This window comes from Chinchilla lanigera, unplaced genomic scaffold (assembly GCF_000276665.1).
Source record: "Chinchilla lanigera isolate Chin_1 unplaced genomic scaffold, ChiLan1.0 scaffold00051, whole genome shotgun sequence".
NCBI lineage: Eukaryota > Metazoa > Chordata > Mammalia > Rodentia > Chinchillidae > Chinchilla > Chinchilla lanigera.
In genome coordinates, this window is record NW_004955452.1 from 13,783,747 (window position 1) to 13,809,901 (window position 26,155).

Below are 26,155 nucleotides of genomic sequence, written 5' to 3' on the forward strand. Positions count from 1 at the left end.
GAGCTCAAGGTCAGCCTGAACTGCATAGCAAGACCCTGTCTCAAAAAGACATACATACATACATACATACATACATAAATTGGCCTCAACACATATCTGAAATCATATACATGTATTATAGCTACATTTGGGGACTAAGGGTGTACCTCAAGGTACAGCATTTGCCTAGCATGTGCAATGCCCTGAGTTCAATTCCAGAACTGCAAATAAAATAAAACTACATCTACATCAGCACCACTTAAGGACCATGACTCAGTCTTTTGTAGCCAGGACACTATTCAGGGCATTGCTAGCTCCAGAGCAGTGTCTAGTTTGTGGGTATGTACACGGTCTGTGTCCCTGGCACTCCATTCAGGTCCAAAGGTGACTTAGGACAGGGACAATCACAAACAGGGGCCTCAGGGCAGAGAACAAGTCTCAGGGAGGCCCCTGAGACTGCCAGGTGCAGGAGTCTGAATTCTTCCTCCTCAGTGTTTTCCCTGGTTCCACTCCTTATTCCTCAGCCCAGGACCCTGCTCAAAAGGAGAGTTCAAACAAAGTGCAAGAGGCCACAAGACAACAGGTGAAACAGAAACACTTACTCAAGAAATCTAATATTCTGCCTCAGTTTATTCATTCTAAGTTGGTCCAGAGGCCAGGTTCACATTCATCATCCAAGAGCTGTATACAGCAGTCCCCAGGGCCCAAGCTTCCTCCATTCCCTGTACATTTCACCCAGTCACTCAACACGGATGAAACTCTTCAGAGATAGAGAAGACCAGGAGACTGAGGGCCAAGGGCAGCATCAGTGACTTCCACGCTGCATTCACTTGACGGCATCCCCTCTTCACGCCACTGCCTGCCCTCCAGCATCCTGCACTCGGCTCCTAGAACAGAGCTCTGCTACCTTACTTGCTATTTCTCCTCAAGACCCATTTACCCTCAAACTCAGGGAGCGCCAGTCAATCTTGTCAGTTCCTGTGTAAAGGGCCATGCAGTGACAGAAGAGCAGCCTAAGAGCTTCTAGAGGCTGGGCCGACACTGCCCTCATCCACCCAGGAAACTGAGCTCCGGCTCCTCCTCACAGTTTGACTGCAGAAAATGGACCAAGTCCATTGGACCAAACCAACTGGACACCCAAAGCCAGAGGGAGGGCAGGGTAAGCGCTCAGAGGAAAGTGAGATTTTCTCCAATAGCCTTAGAACACCTCATCTGTTCTTTTTTTTTTTTTTTTTTTTTTGGTTTTTCTCCGGTACCGGGAACCGAACTCACGACCTTGCGCTTGCCAGGCGGGCGCTTTTTGCCGCTGAGCTAAATCCCCAGCCCCTAGAACACCTCATCTGTTACATGCCTTTTCATCAGAAGCTTACATTAACATGGTTTTCAATAACTTTTCCCAGTTGAGAGATACGGTTTATTTGGAAACTGGTATTTTGGTTATTTCCACCCTCTTATTCTTCACAGGTTTCTGAAATTTTTATCTTCCCCATCCTCACCTCTCATGTGACCAAAGGCAGAGTTCAAAAGGAGTCTCTTAACTCCATCTCGGTCCCCATACCCACCCTGCCATGATCTCCGCCACCCCCTGCCAGTTCCCTCTCTGGTACCAATTTTCCACTTACTGCCCTAACAAAATTGCAGCCCAAGTGCAAGGGAGGTCAGAGCAGCCAAGAAACAACGTCTAGCAAAGCCAGCATCAGAGACAGACAACAGCCTTAGCAGGGCAAGATCTGGGATAAATAAGGGGAAGATAGAAGGAAAGTGCCCTGGAATATTGCAGGAGAATGGATTGGTCACAACCCTCCAATAAATGATAGTAGAATCTCTCTCTCTCTCTCCAGAAAGCAGTGGGACAGAGGGCAGAAAAAGGGGTGGGGTAGACTATGGATGATAGGTGTGGGTAGATGCCTCCTTGGTGCATTTGAGTGCCTGCAAATACACATGTCCCCATCATATGTTACCCATGCCTGCACCTGCACACATGCATCCCTAACATATTCCTGACCACGCAAGGTTCACTCACATACACCCAACGCAAGCCTGCACACTCATACATATACATATGCACACACATCTTTTGCATGTACATCCTCATACATATAAACACATTCCTGGGCACCTATCCATATATGCATGCCCAGATTTACTGAAGTTTACACACATGCTACATACACACATTCACTCTTACACACTCATACATGTAAATTAGCTTGCATGTATACATAGGGTATGTAAGCTCATGCACATATGCCTGCACATACCTGTTTACATGTTATACACTCATGCATATCTACACTCCTACCAACAAATAATCATGTACATACTTCTGCACAACCACACACACCTGCAGAAACACATGTACACCCTTGCACGCTGGCTGGTGGAAGCACACTCAGCCCTGGTCTTGGGGCCTGGATGGTGGTGCCCTCTGCTGGAGACAACGGATAAGCTCCTTCCGATTATCTAGGATGGTGTCAAAGCTATCCTGCAGACGGGCCTGCTGGTCAACCAACTGGTGCTGCAGGCTTCGGATCCACTGGAGTAGTGCCAGACGACGGTACATCACCAAGTGCACATGGTGCTTCTCTTTCTCCTGCTCTTTGTAGCGCTCTTGAGCCTGCAGCTGCAGCACAGCCTGGGCCACTGAGGGCAGAAGAGGATCTGAAGGAGGGCCAGGACCTCGAGGGGACCCGCAGGCAGGCTCAGGACTGCTACTAGTGCTGTCGATGCTCAGGGAGCTGCTGGCATAGCCATTGTCTTCTAGAGGGGAGCAGACAGTGACAGCATCATTATTCTTATCAGGCTCAGTACCAGGAATCTCTGCACCCTCTGGGGGGCTGCGGACCACCCCCTCAAGGAGTCCCGAGGCCTGGAAGGCTTGGTTGTCAGAGAATGAGTCAGAGGAGCTCCTCATCAGGATGGGTTCCACTTTGCCTGGCATCCCATGCCAATTCTCATTGGCATCCTTGGCACTCTCCATGAAGTTGGAGTTGCTGTCTGGTTGGAGTTCGGGCTGACACACTCCAGGAGGCATGCCCCCGGGAAACTGGCCTCCCTCAGGCAGCCCTGGCTGGATGGCAAACATCTGGCCTGTGAAGGGGAAGCCAAAGAATGAGTCACAGCAAGACAGGGCAGAGTGGCCTAAAGTTGTGGTAACCTAGCTGCGGGTCAGTCCCTTCCTAATCCTGGGAATCTTCCTTCATGGTTTTCCTCCTTTCTGACCGTTCACTCTCAGGGTCCTGCACTGCGTTTTTCCTCAGCCCTTTGAGGCAGGCTGTCTTCTCATTCCACAAACTTGTCCCCAGATGACTTCATTCTCTACTGTAGCTTCAGGAACCATATGTTGGTGACTCAGATCTGTCTCTAGCCCAGATCTGTTGTCCAACCCTGCAACCAACCATAGGCTCCTCAAATTCTACATGCCCAAACCAGCTCTCCCATCTCAGTGTCTTCAGCAAGGGGCCTCCACTCTCTATTCTGTCAGATGCCTAGGAGCATTCTGGACTACTCACTCTCCTTCCTCGCCCCCTCTCACTGGTCACCAAATTCTAACATCTTTTCCTTTTTCCTTTCACATGGTTTAGACTCTTTCTTACCTGGATTATTGCCACAGCCTTCTCACTAATCTACCTTCAGTTACAAGTGTAAATTTCATTTGTCACGGCTCCAAGCGCTGGACCCAAACTGTTCAGCCTCGGAGGCTGAGGCAAAAGGATCGCACCCAGCCTGGGCAACTCTGCAAGACCTTGTCCCAAGATAAAATTAAAAATAAAAATGGGCGGGGATGTACCTCAGGGCTCCCTGTGCTTAATCCGCAATACCCTTGCACCTCTCTATACTTTCTCTTCAAACCCTTCCATCATCACCCCACACTGCTCAGAGATCTCAAAACATACCATCATTTTCATGCCATTCCCACAGTATCCTGTTTCTTCCTCTAAACTTTTCCTTCTTTTTGCACCCCCAAACTCAGCTCTAATATCCCCACTTCCCTGAAGCCTTCCTGGTCATCTTCCATGGCCCAAATATATACAAACACACAGTTAGCTACACCTTCCACTGGGTCGCCCCTGCCCTGGCTACACACTGTCTGGCCCACGTTTGTTTCCTACCCCTGGCATACAGTTGATGGCCAGCAAGCGTCTGTTCAGCTGGAATTGTCTGTTTATTTGAACAATCGTATGGTGAATTTATCATATGACTCCCTGACTAGACGTGAAACTCTTTTATACATCCTCCAGCATATTCCCGGAGCCCGCACAGCCTGGCACAAACAGGTGTCAGCACCTATTTGCTGGGCAGTGAATGGGGGAGGGGACTGCAGCGGGATTTCTGTGCTCCGGAGGATGGAGCCAATGGTAGCACAAGGCTACTGCTGCAGGCCCAGGGCTGGAAGAGCCAGCTTCAGCTTCCTCCTGTCCTGCGGACCCCACCCCAACTCCACCGACAGGAGCTCTCCCCTCCTCCCAGTGCTCCAGTCTGGTGTCCCTGCCCTTGCTTGCTCCACCCTTCTGGCCTCGGAGGAAGGGAAGAACGTGCCACGCTCGTCTTTCCCTCCAGCATGACCAGCTTCTACCAAAGCGAGGGTTTGAACTGACCAGAGGTTTCCACGGCCCATACAGCGCTAGGATTTGAACTGAGGCTCGTTAAGAGCCAGGGATACTGCTGAGCGGAGCAGACAAGCGGGGGGCCTCTGCAGGTAGCGAGAATTTCCCAGCTGCAGCACCGGGCGGAAGGCCTGGAGGGACTGGAGCGGGGTCAGTCTGTACCCTGCGCACTCTCATCACTGCGGCTTGCAGGCAGGCGCCTGGAGATCTTCCTCCGCCCCAATTTTTCCTAAACTTGGGCGGGGCCACGAAAGAAGCTGGAGTGAGGCGGGGTGGTGCTAAGGGCCGGAGGTTCTCTGCTGTAAAAATGGGAACCTGGACACCCAGGGGCAGAACCCCCCTTCCCCCGTTAACCCACGGCAGCCGCCCTTCCACGCGGCGTGAGCAAGGGGGGGCCCCCCCAGAAGACGAAGACAGCGACCTGCGTCCCCAACCCCCGCCCGGTAGGGAGCGGGGCTGAGGCTGTCCCGCGCGCCCCGCCCCGGCCCCGGCCCGGCCCCCAAGCCCTCCGCCTCGGCGGACTCACTGCCTGAGACGCCCGCTGCTGCGCGCCGCTCTGGTTCCGCCCGGCCCGCGCGCTGGGAACTCGGCACTGCGGCTCGGAGGCGGCTCAGCCGAGGTCTCCGCGGCCCGGGTGGGCGCGAGATCCCGGCCCGACTGCGGAGTCCGGCAGCGTCTGCGCGGCGGGGCGGGGCGGGGCGGCCGGGCCCACGTGGCCGGTTCGGTTCTCGGCGCAGGAACCGCCGATCCGACCTCCGCCGCTCAATCCTGGTCTTCTAGGTCGGCGCAGGCTCCCAGCAGCGCCGGGCCTCTCCGAACGGTCGGTTCGCTCCCGCCTGCCCTGCAGCCGCCGGCAGCTCCGTCCCTCGCGGCCCTCCCACCGGCCTGGCCTCCAACACCTTTCCGCCCCGGCTTTCGGTTTTGCACAGACCCCTCCTGCTTCTCCCGAAAAGTCTCCCCCTGCGACCTACTCCTGTTTCAGATCTTTCCCTCTGAGAAACCTTTTCTTGACTCCCTAAATTAGTTCCCCTCGTTTTAGACACCTTTGTTTTTTCCTCTTCGCATTTACCCCAGTTTGGAATTATATATTCATGTTGTGCTTTTTTTCTTTTTGGGGGAGGGTGGGGAATCGAACTCGGGATCTTGCGCTTGCCAGGGAGGGGCTTGTGCCGCTGAGCTATATCCCAGGCCCGCTTCTTTTCTTTTTATTAATCTCATGAAATGAAAGCTGTTTTTGTTTTGGGTTTTTTTGGAGGGGGATTGTCTTGTGTGTTTTTGTTTTTGTGGTACTGGATATTGAACCTAAGGCATTTGCACTAAGCTACATTCCCCAGACCTCTTTTTATTTTTTATTTTGAGACAGGGTCTTGCTAAGTCGCTGAATTGCCTAGGCCGGGATCCAATATTCCATCCTGCCTTAGCTCCCCAGAGTGCTGGGATTACATCAGGCTGAAAGCTGTGTTTTGAGTGAAGACAGATAATCCGCTCTGTGGCGGGGATGGGATAATGCTCTGCACCCACCAATGGTGGCTTCCTCCCAGCCCGGCAGAGAACGCTTCCGCGGCACCTGGGCAGTGGGCACTTCTGCCGTTTGCCTAGGTGAGCAGGAACTGGGTAAAAAAGGGTCCCAGGGGCCAGGGATAGAGCTCAGCAGCACAGTGCTTGCTTGGCAAGCACAAGGTCCTGAGTTCAATTCCTGGTACCAAAAAAAGAAAAGAAAAGAAAGGGTCCCAGGCTCCAAACACCAGTGGATTCTTCTGAGTTCTACTTTCTTTTTTTTTTTTTTTTTTGTACCAGGAATCCAGCTCTGCGCCTCGCTCTTGCCAGGCAGACACTGTGCCACCGAGCTATCTCTCCAGCCCTCTTCTGAGTTCTATTTACTGAAGCCTAATCTTCACTCCCTTCCTCCTTAGGATAAATGTACAGGGGCTGGGGAGACTAAACTGCACATTAATTCACACCAACACATCTTATATACTGGGGTGATCAAAAAATACAGTAAGTGTTCAAATTAAAATGAAAATTATTTCAGTTAAACACATATTGCCAAGAACGATGGCCAAGAATGTGTCCTCAAGTCGAAGGGGAACATTCTGCGTGTCTTGAGGGAGGGATATATATATATATTTTAAAGTCTGCGCATAGCTGAGTCATCTATTGCACTGTTGCATAAGCTAGTTGCTTCCTAATAACACAGTACCTGGTAACCCAGGAGCAGATACTCCAGCACCATATGAGTACACTCAGTGCTTAGACAGAGCTCCTGGCTGCTCCGTAATTTTCAGAGAGATGGAATCCTGGAGAACAAAACAGCCAGGAAGGGAGGGGTGTCCATGTCTGCATGAAGACAGAAAAGCAGATGTTGGGACACCTGTGATTCATTCCCTGGAGGCTTCTCCACTCAGGACCTCAGGGAATCAGTCGCCCCATGTGCAGTGGTATCTATGGCTCTGTCCACCCTCACCCTATGCCAGGGACTTAATTGGCAGAGCCACAGAAATCACCCGATGAGCAGTGGCAGCCTCAACAGGCTCTGTTGCCGTTCAGGCCCTCATCATCAAGCGGTGGGCAGTGAGGAAGGATACTGACAGAAAACATGTCAGAGCCAAGAGCAGCTGCAGCGAGTAGCCATATCCAGGCCTCAGGGCCCAGGATGTTGAGAAGGAGACAAGGAAAGATGACACAAATTTCTACTCCAGGAAATAGGGCAGGTGTTAGAGCTCCTTTATAGGTGGATGATTTCTCTAAGGCAATACTCTTGGAAAGAAAGTAGTGGCTAAGAACCAGGGTTTCAGCCTTAAAAATCTTGCTGCTTCCAAGCATGGTGGTGCATGCCTGTAATCCCAGCACTTGGGAGCTGCAGGCAGGAGGATCACCATGAGTTCAAGGCCAGCCTGGGCTACATAGTAAGTTCAAGGCCAGCCTGAATTACAGAGTGAGATCCTGTCTCACAAAGAATAAAATTCTTGCTCCTTGCCATCCCTTTGTTCACAGGCAGCACACAGTTACAGAGTCCTTACTTTATGCCAAGTACTGTGATAGGGAACTAGTCAGTCCTAGGGAGCGGGGCTGTAGTTTAGCTCTAGAGCCCCTGCCTGGCAAGTGGGAGGCCCTGGGTTCAATCCCCAATCAATCAATAAAAGGAAGGAAGGGGGCCTGGGATGTAGCTCAGGGGTGCAGTGCCTGCCTGGCAAGCAGGAAGCCCTGAGTTTCATTCCCAATACCAAACAAACAAACAAAAGAAAAAAGGAAGAAAAGAAGGGAAGGAGGAAGGAGGGCGGCGAGGGAGGAAAACAGAGAGAGACCGAGGCCTGGTCCTGTCCTTCAGGTTGTGAGGGGTGAACAGTTCACCAGGAGAAGCAGAGGGCTTAGCAGATTGCATATTCAGAGTGTGTTCAGAAATAGCGTAGGCCAGTGTGACTGGAGTTCGGGAGGATTGTGCAAGGTCATTTCCCTGAAAAGGTCATTCAGGGAAGTTGGGCTTCATCCTATGGGCAAGAGGGGAGTAACTGGGGAAACCCCCAGAGTTTCCACACCAGAACAGTCTAGTCCTGGAGACAAGCTGCGTGGCAGCCAGCTTTCCTACCTTTTCCTGAGCTCACCGCATCTGTCAGCTTCCCCAAAGGGCTCTGGGAACTTAGGCAAATCAAACAATTTTAACTCCCTTGAGCTAAATAAGGATGATATTCCTTGAAAGTTGTTGAATAACATTATAGTTTTGAACTTTGTTACCTGGGCTCCCCAGACCGGGCACAGAAGGACCTCTGACACAAAGAGCACCTTTAAGGCAGATTAGAAGGAAGATTACTCCCCAGAATTGGCTCATCTCTGGAGAGAAAGGCCTAGGAAGCTGGTGACCCAGTTGTTTTCCTCATCCATTTCTCCACTGCCTCTTAAAGGTAAAGTGCTGCTCTAGTCTAACAGAAAATTACTGTGTGTCCACCCTAAATAAAAGATGGCCATTCCCTCACCCTCAACATGACCGTTTCCTCAGCTCAGCTGTGAAATGAGGGTGAGGTACTTCCAATCCAAAGTTTTAAACTTTTGTTTTGTTTTAGCCCTGGAATCATTCTCTGTGTATGAGGGGGTTATGAAGGGTAGAACCAGATGGGGGTAGAACCTCACATGCTGGGCAAGCCCTCTACCACTGAGCTATATTCTCAGCCCTGGCATCAGTGTTTTTCCTTTAGTGTAAATCTTTGCAATACACCCAGTTTGAGATTTTCTCTTCTTTCCTGACCCCTCCACTCTAAAAGACTTCTGAGCTATACCTGGAGCCCTGAGGTAGGTTTTAAAGCTGGTGGGACTGGGCATGGTGGCACACGCCTGTAATCCCAGCACTCAGGAGGCTGAGGCAGGAGGATCGTTGTGAGTTTGAGACCAGCCTGCACTACAAAGTGAGCTCAAGGTCAGCCTGAACTGCATAGCGAGACCCTGCCTCAAAAAGACAAAATAATAAAAAAAATTTAAAAAAAAAAAAATCTGGTGGGACACAGTTCCAAATCCACTGCACCAGAAAATTCTGGTGAGAAATCTTTCTGTCCTCCTCCCAGCCAAGGGAAAAAGGTGACAGGGGTATTCTGGAGCTGTTAGAATGAAAGGTTAGTGTGGATTCTTTCTCTGCAATGCACCCGTGAGGTAAATGGCCTCTTCTAACTTTCTTCTACCAAGAGACAAGATCCCAGATTGGAAGCTGTTGCTCCTGAGCTAGATGAACAAGCTGAATGGAGAGTGAGAGAAAGGGGTGCCTGCTCTAACCCCTTCCTCGCAGCTGCCCCTGTGGGCTCCATAATCCCTCTCTCCTACCTCGCCCTCTGGCCGCCCACCTCTCTTCCACCCACCCCATTCATCAGTAGGAGCACAGTTATTCAGGGCCTGACAGGTCCTTTCTGGGTGCCCCCCACATGTAACCACTTAACCCCCAGCACAAAAGGCCAAGCTGAATGAGCTTGGAGCCGGTGGCTCGTGCAGAAGGGGGAGGACTCAATGGGATTTGGGGAGCTGGGTGTATAAACTGCTCTGCTCCAGCAGCCCTCAATGGAGGCGCTGGAGTCCGGGCATGTGCCGAGGGGAGGAGCCCGGCAGCTGCATCCCGCCCCTGAACAATGATTTATTCATTCTCTTGGCACACACAGAGAAAACAGGCTGGGGGAAACGTGGCCCCACAAATCGCCCTCAGCTTCAGCTAATTCCCAGGGCAATCACTGTGGTTCAGAGCACCCCTCCCACTTGTAATTTATTGCCTAAAGCTTGCCCTTCCTCTATCCTGTAAAGAAATAGAGTGCTTTCGTGGGAGACCTGTGGAAGGCCGAAGGTCAGGCTGCACCCAGTCTCACTCTCTCCCCCAAACTCTCCTGGTCAGGTTTTACTCACATCCGTAAATACTGATGCAAACAAAAATAAATAAGTGGGTGAATGAATGAGCACAGCATGGCCCATCTCAGGACTGCCCCAAGAGAACAGCGCTCTAAGCAGGAAGCTGGGGAGCATAGAGTAGAAATAACTGACAGGTGCTGGGAATGCAATAAACACTTGGTACAGTACTAACAAGGTACAGTACTAGATACAGTACTAACAAGTGGTACTGTCCTTGCCATGTCTACTCCTTCCAGCCTCCTTCCTGCAGCCATCTATATCTGCCTCCAATTCCCAATACAATCTTTGGGGAAACTTTGGAGACAGAATGAAACTAGATAAGCCCCAGCCAAGCTGTGGTGCTGGGCATGGGTGCTCCCGCCTGTTCGGGAGGCAGGATCACTTGAGCTCAGGAGTTGGGGGCCGGCCTGGGTAACATGGTGAGACCACTTCTCTAAAAGGAAGGAAGGGGGCCGGGGATTTAGCTCAGCGGCACAGCGCCTGCCTGCCAAGCTCGAGGTCATGAGTTTGATTCCTGGTACCAGAAACAAACAAACAAAAAAACAAATAAAAAGAAGGAAGGAAGGAAAGGAGGAAGGGAGGAAGGCAGCAAAGGGGGTGAAAAGAAAGGAAACAAGAGAAAAGAGGTAAGCAAAGATGCTAAAACTAGTAGATTTTTTAAAATGCCAGGTGGGTGGCTTCAGTTTTCAAAAAGCTACATTGTGACAAGAATAAATTTGCTCTTGCCCACTCACCTCCATACCTCATGTCACTAGGGCCAATTTTTTTTTTAAATCATCATAATAAATTAAACTAAAAATCAATAATGTTAGCAAAACAGGGCGAGCCAGATGGAAGTGACTGTCCTCAAGACTGGTCCCTGGGCCTTCTGGCCCCAAGCTCATAATTACCTTGTCACACAGAAGACAAATCTATTGTGTAGGTGGTAAGTGTGAGAGGTGGAGATCGGGTGGGAGGCTGCCCGTCTGACGAGGGGGAAGGGATGCGGCAGGGAGACTCGCTGGCCTTCGGTGATGCAGGTGGGGCAGTTTGAGACTGACAAAACCAAGGGCCACACAGTTTCAAAAAACGTTCTTCCCTTAGACAGGAGGATGGACACTCTAAAGGAGGCAACTGCCTAATACCAGCGGTAGGGGAGGAAAGGAGAACTAGGGCCAGGGCTCCTGGGAGACTCAGGAGGGCAGGTTGCTATGAGGCTGCTGCCCTCTGGTGGGCATAAAGAGACACCATCAACACATTTAGTGCGGGAGAGACATTGTAAAGGAGTCTCTGTCCATTTCTGTCTCAAAGCCTTGGCCACCAGGACCAGCCCATTCACAGGCTGGATTCCCCAGGAAACCAACCCTGAGATACTTTCAGTGTGGAGAATGTTTAAAAAGTGCCCTTGAGTTGGGCGTGTGGCCCACGCCTGTAATCTCAGTACAGGCTGAGCCAGGAGGACCGCTATAAGTTTGAGGCCAGCCTGGGTTACATAGTGACACCTTGTCCACAACAAAAACAAACAAGCAAAGAAAAAAACAAAACTGCCCTTAAGATCAACTTCTGTAGAAAGAGAAAAAAAGGAGCAGGATGGGGAGCAGAAGAAGCCTGCTGTAGTATAGGCCTGTGAGAATCTCTCAGTCTACCCCACAAGGAATTCTGAAATTGGAATGGCTCTCCAGAGTTGTCACCAAAGGAGCTGAGATAGCCAGGTGTTTATACACCTGTCCTCACATGTGGGCTGTGTAGGAAAGAGGCATGACCTTGAGTAAGGTGCTCTGCAGCTGAGGTCATTCCCAAAGGAGCTAACGTGAAGCCAGTCTGCAGTGTTCCCAGCACCCAGGCCAACAAGCTCTGCATCAAAGGGTCCAACTCACACGACAGATATTCATCAAACACGCCTCAGGCTCCAGGCTCCAGGCTCGGTGGCATAGTATACAAGTCTCAGTTACTCCGGCTGTTACACACTGAGCCTTGGAAATGGTCAAGGCAGTCTTAATGCTCAGATTCATGGATTCATTCATTCAACAAGCATTCATTGAGATTTACCAAGTGCCAAGCCTGAGGCAGACACTTTACAATTTTTTTTTTTTTTACTTAATCCTCACAACTGTGGAGCTAGTATTAACTCAGATTATTCAGATGAGATCAAGTTATTAAGTGTCTTTCACAGTCCAATGACACTTTAAAAAATGACACTCACAATGGAACAAGTGCTATTGCTACTGCCAAAGATTCTTCAGGCCACAAAGGGTCTTGGCTCTATTCTGCGTGTGTGCGTGTGTATGAATGGGATGGCTTGCTGTTTGTAGCCAGAACATTTCCTCTATTGCAGCCAAGCCTTGTGCTCCACAGCCTACTGCTTTAATTCATTCCTAATAATGCTGCTGCTGAAGGTAACAGAAGCACAGGCTTTCAAACTCCTAGTTATAGCAACACAGCAAGCCGCTGTTACCCAGAAGGAAACTGGTGGGCACCCTTTCTCTAGATAGTCAGTGGATGGACAGTCCTTAATCCTTAGTCTTCCTTAGCCATCTGGTCATCACACAGTTATGCGGGTAAGTTCTTTCCTAACTGTCTAACTTCCAGATCTGGGGCAATTGTTTAAGTAAGAACAGGAACACTGAAGGTACATGAGGGTGAGGTTTCTGCTATAGACACCTCTCAGTACCCTGTACTTCTCACTGACCTACCTGGTCTGTAGAACAGCACAGGAGCTGGGGAAATAGAGAAAGCTGTCAGCTGCCGTTCTGTTATGGCCCTGACACATTCTCATCTTTGGCCTATTAAAACTTTCAGCATACCCAACCATCAACATGAAGATTTTCGTTTTATTTAGATTTTAACCACAAAGAACTTGAAGGAAAAAGAAGGAAAAGGGATGCTTGGAAGTTATGGGATAATTTCTGGGCCTGACTATACATTCACTCAGTACTCCTGGCCCCCTATGCATGCACACGTGCGCGTGCGCGTGCACACACACACACACACACACACACACACACACAAGGGCACGCGTGCTTTCCCTCCTGGGCTCCCAGAATCTAATTTTTCACGTTTGGAAAACCCAGATGATTTTTGCCTGGGTCCATCTGGTTTTCCAAATAACCTGTCTTTTTGATAAATAACGTAAGTTAAATTAGACAAGACAAACAAAGAGAGGGGTGGGCAGTCAGCTTTTGTTTTTTCTTTCACTCAGCCTCAGAGAAAAAGAGAGGGGGGTGAAAACCCCAAACCACACCTCACTCCCAACCCTGCCCCAACACTTTCTACCCCTTGGGCTGGGCCCAGCAATTCTCCAGGCTGGAACTGGGGGCTGCTACACTCCATCTCTAGCCCACCAGCCATCAAAAATACCAAAGAACGCGGTTTCCTCAACACAAAAGAACCCAGGTATCCAGCTCCATGGCTTCCTCCAGTCGCCCTGAGGCGATAGCTACTTCAAACCCCCTCTTCCCATTATGTATCCCACCACAGGGAAGAACTAAATCAATAAACTGAAAATGAAAAACCTTTAAGGTGAGAGAAGGGAGCACAGAAAGAAGCAATGGGAAAGACATAGTACAGACCAATAGCACACAACCAAGGAAAAGAAAGACCCGGCACCTTGGTCTCAAAAGATAAAATCTGAGGTTGACCCCTGCCATACACAAAGCCATACCTATTTCCCCCACTCACGAGAGTCCAGGCACACCCGCAGCCCTCCATGCCACCACCGTCACAAGTTCCAGCACACGAGCCACCGCTGGGTGCTGGGAGAGGCCCACGGGGTGGACTGTGGAGCTGTGCTGAGGCTCAGCATCTCCTTCTCACCCAGCCCGAGTGCACTGAGGCATCGATGCCACCCCTTCCTCAGCCTGTGCTGGGTTAGCCTTAAACACGCAGAGTCATTTCAGATGACACTGGACCTTTGACCCTAACCACAGACTTGTGAGCTAAACCACATCATTTCACGTGAACCACTTTCAAGTTGAGAAGAAAAAATTGAGAGAGAATGACTCGCCTAACCTGTAAGCTGCAGAGAGAACAAGGACTCAAGGTCTCACACAGCAATCACCTCTATCCCATCCTACGCTAGAAAGCTTTATAAGCAATTCAACTCCAAGCTTTCAGCATTAGCTTTTCCAGATCTTCCAACATGGGTTACTCAAAAACTTATTTATTGAATAATCTTCTGTGCCAGGCATGGTGCTACCTGAATCACTTCTCTTCTTTTTTAAACAACATAGGTCATGGTCTCTGTTTTCATGGAGTTTATGGTCTAATGGAGAAAATAGACCTCAAACACTAAGGTGGCAAACCATGATAGATCCCAAGTTTAAAGCCAGCCTGGATTACATAGTGAGACCTTGTCTCCCCTCACCCCCAAAAGAAATCCAAGAACAGGAAACATTAATAGAGGTTACCTAATTACAAAAGGACAGAGAAAGTATCTCTGAGGAGGTGAGATTTAAGCTAACAATTGGAGAATTGCACATTAGCCAGACAAGTAGGTAGAGGGGAAGGCAGTCCGGACACTGGGAGATCACTTCAGAAGGCCAAGGCTGGGTAAAAGAGTGGCTCTGAGGTTGGGAAGCAGGTTTGAACTTCATTCTGACAGTACTGGAAGACAGCAAAGGCTTCGTTTTGGGTGCTAGGGATTGAACGCAGGGCTTTGTGTGTGGTAACCCTAATTTACACCCCTAGCCCTATGAAAAGGTTTTAAGTAGGGGAGTGCATCCTCTACATCTGTCTACATAGAAGTCATCCTCTCGCTGCTATGCAGATTGGAGGAAAAGGAAGCAAAAAGAGATGGAAACGTCTGAAGGCTACTGTGGCACCTTGGAAAGAAATTATGGGAATGTGGAATATAGCTCTGGCTGGGGAGATGGAATAAGTGAGCTGATTCAAGATGCAACTTGGAAGAGTTACCAGAACTTGGGAGACTGTCTTGATTATAGAAGTCAGGAGAGTGTCAGGAATGCCCTTCCATTTTCAGCTTAATGACTATGTATGAAGGTAACTTTTACTGAAATGGGAAAACAGAAACGTTTTTAGGGAAAGAAAATCACATTTTTAAAGATGTTAAGTTTATACCAGGCATGATGCCACATACCTGAAATCCGCGTGAGAGAGGCTGATGTAAGAGGATCACCGTGAGTTTGAGGCCCAAGTGGCAATCCTCCTGCCTCAGCCTCTAGACCAGTGGTGGTGAACCTGTGGCATGAGTCCTGCAGTGGACACACAGACCCCTCTCCGTTGTCACACAAGCCAAGTTGTCCCAGCAGCCAAGCATCGGATAAGTTATTTTTTCCTAAACTAAACCCTCAGTATTCAGGTTTAATTGTGGTGTTGGCACTTTGCAATAAATATGGATTTGGCTTGCAGCTTGTAGTTTGGGCACTTGGTCTCTAAAAGGTTTACCATCACTGCTCTAGGGGCTGTTGGGATTATGGACATGTTCTACCATGCCCGGTTAAATTTGCTACATTTGTGACAGAATGAGCCTTTTGGTCCACAAAATATGATGCAATTGTGATTCTGGTAACTTCTAATGTTTGCAGAGCTACACTTAACACGGTACATTCACATACATTTTCCAACTTAATATTCACAGAAACTCAGAGATAGGCATAAGCTAGGATCCTAATTTTATAGATACAGACTCTAAAAAGTGTGATATTATTTATTCAACCTTTTTAAGGCAGTATTATATTCCAGCCTGTATCAGGCCATGAGAAAGATATAAAAGTGAAAGACAAATACTGGCTCAAGGGGGCTGGGGATTTAGCTCAGCGGCAAAGCGCCTGCCTGGCAAGCGCAAGGTCGTGAGTTCGGTTCCCGGTACCGGAGAAAAACCAAAAAAAAAAAAAAAAAAAAAAAAAAATACTGGCTCAAGAATAATACCATCAAATTTTATGATAAAGAAGCCCCCAGACATAAGACTAGGAGATAAAACCCAAAAACATGTATTATAAAGTTTTCCAGCCTGAATTAGAAATTCTCAGCACTGGAGAGGCTGAGGTAGGAGAATCACTGCAAGTTTGAGGCCAGCGTAGGCTATAAAGTGAGTTCAAGGCCAGCCTGGACTGCAAAGTGAGACCTTGTCTCAGAAAGACAAGCAAAAAAGGAAAGAAAGAAGGAAGGAAGGAAAGAAGGAAGGAAGAAAAGGAATTCTCAAAGTGGGGTGAATTTTATAGAGAAGCAGTCAAATGAGGGACCCCACATAGATCCAAATGGTTACACTGGCTCTGCAGCTTTGGTGAACTTAAGCTGAGGATTTATAGAAGAGACCCTAGCTCGGCTTGTGGACTAAATGAATGAAATCAGATAAAAGGCTTGTTTTAATGGGTCAATATCACTTGTCCTACCCATGTGCAGAACAAGGAGACAAAACAACTAACACTGAGCATTCTCATCTCCCAAACTCTTGTCTCCAAACATGTCATTTCCAAGCTGGTGGAGCTAAGTCCTACCAGGAGACAGTGGCAGGCTCCAGGGCTCCAATTTCATTAAGACACAGATGGTGCAGATTGGCCAGTGCTTTGGGCAAAGTGCATGTGGATCATGTTGAAACCATCCATTTCAACCCAGTTACCAAGGTGAAGAATTAGCTGGCCTTGTGGCAGCTGTCCTGGCATGAGGGAAAGTGACCTAGAGCTTAAGACTACTTTTCTTTCTCCAAAGAGAAGTTTTCCCTGGAGCCTCAAACAGAAGATTTTCCAGATTTCTCAGGCACTGATCTTATCCTCAGTGGGTCAATTCCAATCCTCTACTTCATCTCTCCCCTCAAAAAGGGCATGTAGGGCCGGGGATATAGCTCAGCAGCATAAGCACCTGCCTCACAAGCATGAGGTTGTGAGTTCAATTCCCGGTACCAAAAAAAGAAAAAAAGCGGGGAGGCATGTAGAAAAGCAAAGGAGGAGAAATTTCCAGCCCTTTATCCCAGCTCTCTAGCCCAGCAAGGCCTGCTGGGCCTTGGGCACTATTTAGAGAGTTCAAAGGGAAACGCAGTAGTCTTTATCTTGGACCCACAGCTATCAACATATGCAAAGCCAGCTAAAGAGAAAACGCTACACAAGGGGATGAAACAGGGCCGGGGATATAGCTCAGCAGTATAAGTGCCTGCCTGGCAAGTGTAAGGTCCTGAGTTCGATTCTTGGTACCAAAAAAAAGGGCTGAAACAAGTAGCATTTTATTAAACTCTCCTTGTTCCGTGCACTGAGCCTAGACCATTAGGTGAGTTTAATCAATTCACAGGGACGGAGAAGCCAGAAAGGAGACAACTGCAGCACCCTCTCATCCAGACGCAGGCAGCTTTCCTGGAAGGGTGACACCTTGAAATTGAAATGCATAACATCAGACAGACACAGACCTAACAGTGAGTATTCAAACTGGACAGCAAATTCTGCCTTTAAGCCATTGAGGTTTATTGAAAAACAACATAATATTAAAACAAATTTATACACATTTTTCCCATTACAAGATTACAAATTTACAAACATGAGTTGTCAAAGTCAGCATCTTGAGTGTTAGAAAAAACTGTAGAAAACCTGCACCCTCATTTCACCCTCATTTCAATTGGCGTTCCCTGTCTCTTAATAAAAAATGGACACGATCTCATTCAACTTCCCAAGTCTATCTAGCTCCTGATGCTTAAGTATAGTCACATGGAATCTTTTCCAAAGCAACAAGGATGTTCAGTTTTGAGGCGGACTGGAGAGTCTGAGCCTTGTGGTAGTTCAACAAGAGTGGCGAGTGACTGCAACTCTCAATTAGTAATGAAATATTAAAATGTCCTCTGGTCAGGGCAGTGTATTAAACCCAGGAGATGCAATAAATAATGCTTACGTTTCAAGAAGGGAAGTCCTTGGGCAACCATGTTTCAGACTGACAGTTCAGCCCCAGGAAAGGTCTCTCTGCTCCAGAGACTATCTAATGCAGCCAGACACAGGAGTAGCCCTTTATCTTCACCCCACACTTCAGAAAAGTAGGGCCAAGGTCCTTCTGAACTGGGTACCAGTTTAAGGCCTTATTACAAAGGCAGCAAAAGCTAATCAGAACTTTGAGGCTACCTTGAGAAGAAGCCTACAGAAAAATGAAAGGGTAAGACTAACACAACAGCCATCTGCTAATCCCTAGGTCCATCATCTAGGAAGTCTCCTATAGTTACTATGGTAGAAATCTCACAAGTCTGAAGGAGTCATTCTGATACTGACTTTTACCACTTTCCGTAATGCCACACTTTCTTCCTTCCTCCTCTGCTTTCTCCTTTCCCAACCACCTTTATCACAAACAGGTGTAAACCCAGCAGAGTGCTCGGATAAAATGTCAAATGTTTAAAGGAGTACATGAGGATTCACTTAAGCATTGCATAAATCGATGTCGGAAACACTGCAGAATTACGATTAGTGACCAATCCAGGAAATACTAGGAAAGGAAGATAGCCACAGTCCAGCAATAGAAAGAACTGGAATCCTGTTTGCAATCTTAATGCACCACTGATTATGAAGGAAGAAGAGATCATCAGCATGAGCATCAGTTCCAACCTTCAGGGCCAGTTTCTAGTACTGAGGTACTAAGTAGTCTCGGCACAGGTGCTGGCATCCTTGATGGTGTCAACTTTCCAAGTATCTAAAGATACTTCGCTTCAATCCTGGACTGCTATCACCTGTCTTGAGGCGCTTAGGGGAAGGGGATGTCTTTAATGATGGTCCCTTTCTCCTCACCTGGAGAGCAGAAAGTGAGTCAGAGCTAGCACAAGACCCTCACAAAGGTACTTACCTTCAGTTAGCTCTTAAGCAACCCAGAGTTCAATCACGGACAACAGGAAAATAACAATAGTAACAACACAGAAATATAAATTTTCCAGGCAGGTTTAAAAGTTTATTATCTACGGAGGAAAGTAAGTCCCCTGTATATTAATGGGGAGGACTCTAATACTGTAGTATAAGCTATTAGACCAGATCTGTTATTTTTTAATTAAAATAAATAAAACTCTGCTTTGGGCTGGGCACAGTGGCACACACCTGTAATCCCAGCACTCAGGAGGCTGAGGCAGGAGGATTCTTGCAAGTTCAAGATCAGCCTGGGCTACAAAGTAAGCTCAAGGCCAGCCTGAACTGCGTAGTGAGACCCTGTCTCAAAAAGACAAAAAAGAAAAGAAATCTGCTTTGGGAAGTACTACATCAGTTCTCAATATGCATACATACCTGAGGCTTAGATGATTCTTTTGCTGCCTCAGCCTTGACAGGAGAAAGTGTATGAAAGACAAAGTTTCTTGAATTTCGGGGACCACTAGGGTTGAGGTCGGACAGGCCAGCCAGTTTCTGAAGCACAGCTTTGGGCTGGTTTAGCAGTGAGCCTGTCTTCAGCTAAAGGGAAAGAATTATGTGCTATCAAATCAAAGAATGAAAAAGCAGTCTCTCCTTTCCTCCCCCAGGTGTTGAGGAGACATTCTTATTCTGACAAGTAGAAAAGAAACGGCAGGCTCTTTTGATTTCTAGTCCCATTTCCTGTGGCTACCTCCCTCCCACAAGAACAGTCTACTCCCTGCTTTGTAACCTGCGGGCTGGACCCATGCATGGCAGCACGACTGAGTACCCTGAGTTTGAGCCCAGCCTGGGCTTTAGTGAGACCCAGTCTCAAAATAAAAAGTAAAAAGGGCTGGGGATGTAGCTCAATGCAAAGGCCCTAGATTTAATCCCAGGAACCACAAAAACAAACACCTGCCCTCCCTCCAAAAAAAACAAACCCTTGCAGACTATGGTGCCAGACTTCCAAGGTCCCAACCAACCTGGTGAGGAGTTGCAGATCTGATAGCTTCAAAAGGGTTACTGAGTAGAGACTTTGATTCCTGGATAACCACAGGGCGGTTGGCTGGAAAAAAGACAGCAAAGCTGGGCAGAATTACTTTTAAATCTGAAAACACTAAGAAGCTTTGAAACTAACTCAATAAGCCATAGGAACTCTATGTAATTTTTAATGGTGTCTTTGAAACTACAGCGTCTTAAAAAAGACAAAACTAAGTTGAACTTATCAATTAACCATTAATAGGAATGATTTAAGAAAAAAATAAAACTTGGTAAGAATATAGAGTAGTATTTAAGAGTTTCATTTCTGCCAGGCGTGGTGGCACATGCCTGTAATCCCAGCACTTGGGAGACTGAGGCAGGAGGATCACTGTGAATTTGAGGCCAGTCTGGTCTACAAAGTGAGTTCAAGGCCAGCCTGAACCACATAATGAAACGTTGCTTCAAACAGACAAAAAAAAAAAAGTGTTTCACTTCTGGAGCTAAGTATACCTGGTTTCAAATACAGTTAGATATATCATCCTAGGCCATTTAACAAAGAATCCAGAGAGCCTCCAAACATAAGCCAAAATCAGCTACAGAAATTCCCAAGTACTTCTACTAACCAGTAGTCTAAGACCGAAGTATACTATCTGTCCTCACCTCTGTGGACCCCCTTTAAAACAGTATTAGACACAACCTTGTAACTAAGCTTCAACAGCCCCCGAAGGTTAGAATCATCTCCAAAGCCCTAACACTAACAATCCAAGGGGAGGAGATATATATCCTGAGGAGAAACAAGAGCTCACCACTCTTCTGCAGTGCTTTGGCTGTAACTTTCTTGGCTAGCATCATAAACTGACTGTCCTCCCCAATTTCTTCTTCTTCTTCTTCAGCTGTACTCTTCCCCTGCTGTGCCTGAAAATAAAAATCATACAGCATGAACAGAAAAGCCTACAGCTTCCTTAAATAGTGGCACAGCTTGGGTTGTGAAGCTAGGTTACTGGGATATTGTGTTCATTTTTGCAATGGCCCTCACCTAAAAGACGAAGCCAGGCACAGAGGTGCATATCTGTAATCCCAGTGACCTGGGAGGTAGTTAGTGAGACTGTCTCAGAATTAAAAAATTAAAAGGGGCTAGGGAAGTAGCTAAGTCGTACAGTGCTTTCCTACAGTTCACAAGGTCCTGGGTTCAATCTCCAGTACCTTCAAAAAATAAAGACCTTGAACAAACATGAAAAGAATTGCCCTCGATAAACTTCCAATGCAAAAAAGCAAATTCAAGGAATAAGAGGGTTAGCAATACGTTGCCTAGGATTTTGAAACTATCATGACAAACTCAATGACTAGATCTTCTCATCCTCATAACATGGGGTCAGAATAGGCAATTGTCTGGCAGAATTTTTTTTTTTTTTTTTTTTTTGAGACAGGTTCTCACTATGCAGTGCAGGCTGGCCTTGAACTCACTATGTAGCCCAGGCTGGCCTTGAACTCGCTATGTAGCCCAGACTGGCCTCGAACTCACTATGTAGCCCAGACTGGCCTCAAACTCACAGCAATCCTCCTGCCTCAGCCTCCCAAATTCTGGGATTATAGGTGTGCACCACTACGCCCAGCCTTCTTGCAGACTTTCTACCTGGTCCCGAAGCCACTGCTCCCGTTCAATTCGCTCCTTCCTCCATCTGGCTTCTGTCTCATCAAGCTGTTCTTCAATCTGATCATCATCAGAGTCTCGGTGGAATAAGTCCATCTGGGAAGCATCATCTAAAGCAGAATTAAGGCTTTCAGTATCCTGCAGCCCCCATAGGAGAAGGTGACTGGACAGACACGAAGCAAACCCTTATTTAGTACACACTGACATAGAGCTTTCCCATCCATTAATGGGAAGCAATGGTTACAGCAAGGTCCTTCACCCAGCCTATTATAATTTTGACTGCCATTTGCCATCTGTTTTAAAATTTCTTTATTTTTGGTGGATACTGGGGATTGAACCCAGATCCTTGTGCACACAAAGTAAGAACTGCCAGCCCCTGCCATTTGACATCTTAAACTGGACAAACACATTACTGGAATATTACTTCTGAAGGCAGCAACTAAGATACCTATGTTTTTCCATCGGAATTTCCTCATTCGCCCAGGTCCATCACTGTGCAGGTCCCCATCAGCAAGGTACCTCTCTTGGTAGAGGCGTAGCTGTCGCTTATCATCATCCAACATCGTCTTCCTACACAAGAGAAATGAGGCAGTCAGTACCAGGACCATTCTGATTGGTTACAGGCTGTGCCTTACGAAGTACCCTGTTATTCAGATGGGCTTCTTGGGACACTAACATGTGTATTTTCTTGATTTGACTCTGCAGTTCCTCATCAGAAGGAAGAACTTCATCAATTACATCCTCTTCATATTCATCAATCTCTTCTCCATCATACTCGTCTCCGCTCCCCACGTCACTTCCTGACACTTCTGCTTCATCCTCCAGATATTTCTTCAATCTCCTGGAAAGCAGTGTTGAGGGTCAGAAGGTAGAACAGTGATGCATACACTGAACACAGACACAGTGAAAACAGCTCATATAGTCACTATGACAACAATAATATCATTAAATTTATAACACATTTTGATAATATCTAATTTTAAGATAATATTTAAACATTGATCACTTACTATATACCATGAGCCAATAACTCTGCTTTATAGGCATTACTACATTATCTTTAAGGGTGGGTACTGCCATTTCCTTCATTTTAAAATTGATAAAGAGGGGTTAGGGATATAGCTCAGTGGTACAGAGCCTGCTGGCTAGCACAAGGTCCTGAGTTCGATTCCCAGAACCAAATAAACAAACAAATAAATGACTGACAAAGAAATAACCAGAGCAAGGCCAGGCATGGTGGCTCACAGCTATAATCTCAGCACTTGGGAGGTTGAAGAACGACTGTCACCAAGTTCAAGGGGAAAAAAAAGCAAGAACATGAGATTGGAAGCAATGACACTAGAAATGACACTAATTCTGCAAGGAGTGAGAGATACTGGCATAGAAATCACTTAAGGAGGAACAGTGAAATTAAATAATTTATTCAAAGTCACACACAGCTAGGATGTAGCAGAGCCTCGATTAAATCTATGCTAGGTAACCCTAAAACCAGAAAACTCTTAATCTTTCCCCTGTATTTGGGAATACCTGCTGGAGGGCTCAAACTAAGCACAGCAGCTTTTAAGAGATAGTATGGACAGAGACTTCTTACAGCAGCAGTTTAGGGATTGTCTTACCGCTCTCTGCATCTTGACCCGCAAATTAGAGGCAAGACTAAGGCTCAGAGCTCCTGGTAATCAAAACCGCTCCTAGTTACTTCTTCTAATTTCAGTCCTTTTTGAGAAAAAGTCTGCTATCACCTGAATTTAAAGTCCTGTCATCTATGAAGATGAAAAGCACCAATTTGGTTCTTTCTGAAGGCTGATTTTCATACTTATACTGTATGTTTTTTATTAGTACATGTTTGCGATACATAATAAATACATTCTCCATTGGTAGTTTATACCTATAGATACGACATCTTAATCTTTTTTACTTCCCCGTCCTTTCCCCTTTTATTCCTCTATCCCTTTAGCCAAAATATCGACCTCCCTACTTCCTGTCATCTATACTGTCTGTTTTTAAAGCTGTGTTCCTCTATATCCTAGGGCTCTTAGGGAATTCTTTCAGGGGCTACCTGTCACTAAGTTTCTCAACCTTCTTGCCATCCTTTTTGAGCACTTCAACTTTTAACTGTCATTCTTAATGACTTTCATTGGAACAAAGAGATCAGTTAAATGACATTAAGAACCACCGCTTTAGAAAAATCTATGGATATCCTAAAGCTGTATGACAGTTAATTTGACAGGTGACAAATTAGAACCCCGAAAGGATCCTAATAGAATGTAATGCTGGGCTCAAAGCAACAAGACGAATCTAATAGGGATCAATACGCTGCCCTATATGTGAATTCCAAAAGTCACTCACATACAATGTAACATTGAATACCTATTAGAATTGTTTGTGGGGGCCAGGGACATAGCTCAGTGGCACAGCACCTGCCTGGTAAGCACAGGTCCTGAGTTCATTTCCCAGTTCCAAAGAAAAATAAAAGAATTATGTTTGTGAAACTGCTTTAACATCATAGGAAAATATTTATAGATATGCTAAGGGAAAAGGCAAGATGCAAATTTATACATATAAAAAATAAAATAAATCTCAACTATATAAAAATACATGCATAGATATGTGAAAAAATAATCACATTGACACTGTCACATACACTGTGGACAGTGGACATGAGACTTTTTATTTATATATTTCTGCATTCTTCATTTTATTTATTTTCTGCAGCACTGAATATGGAATCCAGGGCCTCGCTCACAAACACTAGGCATGCATGTGCTCTCACTGAATTACACCTATAATCTCTCTGCATTCTTTTTTTTGGGGGGTAGGTACCAGGAATCGAACTCAGGACTTTGTGCTTTCCAGGCAGGTGCTGTGCCACTGAGCCATCTTCCCGGCCCTGTATTCTTTTTAATATTTGAAATAAATGTCTTATTTTCATGATCAGAACAATCAATATTAAAAATGTTAAGTGGGTAATGTGTTGGTGACTAGAATGAGTAAAACACAGAACAAGAGTAGTTCATAGGAAGAAAAAGTTCCAGGAAATTTTAGTTCTCTACTAATTTTAGTTTCCAGGCTCTACAACTATAAGTTAGCTCTTCTGATCTTCGGCTACATTATAAGTAGTATGCATCCAGCACATTCAACAGCCAGACTACATCTCAAAGTAAAGAGAATACCCAGGACCTGTGAAGACCACAGGCAATGTTACTAGTTATGGAAGGAAGTAGAAACGTAGAGAGGCTTGGTAGAGATATTACCTAAGGAATCCCGACCACCATATTTGAATACTGAAGCGATCTCATGCACAACAAGGATTTTGTTTAATCTACGTTAACCACAAAACACAGAAATAGAACCAGAAAATTTAGATAAAGAGTGGCTAAGGTGTAACTCAAGAGTCAGGGGAAATTTCCAGCAGTTAAAGGAATGGAAAAAAACCTACATTTGTCTTTTCAGCTTTTCAGACTGCTTTAGCAGTTCTTCTTCATCCTCATCTTCCTGGTTGTCCAATGCCGTATTTTCATTCTCAGAGTCACTGTGTTCATCCTGCCAAAATGACAGGATCAAAGTCAAGGAGATTAAAGTATGTCTTCAAGCAAAATAGGACTCAGGAGCCTAATATTCCCACACCTTCTCTGTTTAAAAAAAAAAACAAAACAAAAAGCTAGGGGCTGAGTATATAGGCCACTGGTACAGCGTTTGCCTCATATGCATGAGGCCCTGGGTTTGATCCACAGGGAACCACCCCCAAGAAAAGATTTATAAACCTCTTCTGCCCACATGTCTCTTTATAGCCTTTTTTTTTTAGTTTTCTGAAACAGGGTCTCACTATGTAGTGGCTGGCCTCGAACTTGCAGCAATCCTGCCTGAGCTTCCCAATTGCCAGGGCTACAGGTGTGCGCCACCACACCTGACAGAGGATATTGTTTTGGATAAGATGCCAATCTTAGAAATCTCAAGAACTCAAACAAGAAAATAAGCCTACAGGCAGCAATACATGGAGTTATATTTCTTTTATTTATTTATGTATTTTATTATTCTTTTTTTATCTTTTTGAGACAGGGTCTTGCTCTGAAGTTCAGGATGGCCTTGAGCTCACTTTGTAGCCCAAGCTGGTCTCAAACTCACAATGATACTCCTGCCTCAGCCTCCCGAGTGCTGGGATTATAAGTGTGTGCCACCACGCCCAGCCTATATTTCTATCATACTCACCTCATCACTGTCAAATTCCCTGTTATGTGGCACGAGCCGAAAATCTCCAAATTCCCCCTCTTCATCTTCTTCTTCCCTACAATGTAAATCAATGAATCAATAAATAAGTTGTTGAAAACAAACCACAAGCACCCACCTAAATTGAGGATTTAGAGTATTTTATTAACACCAATAACCTATTCAAAAAATAGGAGATATTTTGCCTGGGGTGGGGGTCAGGGTTACTGAGAATTAAATCCAGAACCTTTACACTGAGCTACATCCCCAGCCCTTTTTATTTTTCTTATTTTGAGATAGGGTCTCACTAAGTTGCCTAAGCTAGGCTCAAATTTAATATTCTCCTGACTCAGCCTCCCAGAGAGCTGAGATTATAGGCATGTGCCACCATATCCAGCTGCTTTGTCTTTTTAAAAATTGTTTTAGATAGGCATGATGGCATGCCTATAATCCCAGAACTCCAGGAGGCCAAGGCAGGAGGATCCTAAGTTTAAGACCACCCTGAGTAACTTAGCAAGACCTTGTCTCAAAATAGTAATTAAAAAAAAGGGCTGAGGACATAGCTCAGTGTAAAGGTCGAGTTCAAT

At 46.4% G+C, this 26,155-nt stretch overlaps 2 protein-coding genes across 4 annotated transcripts in view; both read right to left on the reverse strand.

Moving 5' to 3' along the window:
• Positions 1-589: 589 nt before the first annotated feature.
• On the reverse strand, positions 590-5,631 carry LOC102022042 (chromosome unknown open reading frame, human C1orf216). Of its 2 annotated transcripts, none has more exons than XM_005395155.2 (2): positions 5,113-5,631; positions 590-3,069 (listed from the first exon to the last, which is right to left on the reverse strand). In XM_005395155.2, the coding sequence occupies exon 2, from the start codon at positions 3,062-3,064 to the stop codon at positions 2,372-2,374; it is 693 nt and encodes a 230-aa protein (XP_005395212.1). In that variant the 5' UTR covers positions 3,065-3,069; positions 5,113-5,631; the 3' UTR covers positions 590-2,371. The 2 variants fall into 2 exon arrangements, with proteins under 2 accessions (XP_005395212.1, XP_005395213.1); XM_005395156.2 differs by lacking the exon at positions 5,113-5,631 and adding an exon at positions 4,578-4,967.
• Positions 5,632-17,326: 11,695 nt separating this feature from the next.
• Positions 17,327-26,155, reverse strand: part of Clspn (claspin) — a 41,315-nt gene continuing 32,486 nt past the window's right edge. For both annotated transcript variants that reach the window (XM_013519609.1, XM_013519608.1), the window contains exons 17-25: positions 25,572-25,647; positions 24,802-24,905; positions 22,042-22,206; positions 21,814-21,935; positions 21,348-21,475; positions 20,521-20,629; positions 19,717-19,799; positions 19,133-19,294; positions 17,327-18,649 (exon numbers count right to left, since the gene is read on the reverse strand). In XM_013519609.1, the coding sequence (XP_013375063.1) occupies positions 18,539-18,649; positions 19,133-19,294; positions 19,717-19,799; positions 20,521-20,629; positions 21,348-21,475; positions 21,814-21,935; positions 22,042-22,206; positions 24,802-24,905; positions 25,572-25,647 (1,060 nt within the window). In that variant the 3' untranslated portion in view covers positions 17,327-18,538. The remainder of the gene's footprint in view (positions 18,650-19,132; positions 19,295-19,716; positions 19,800-20,520; positions 20,630-21,347; positions 21,476-21,813; positions 21,936-22,041; positions 22,207-24,801; positions 24,906-25,571; positions 25,648-26,155) is intronic.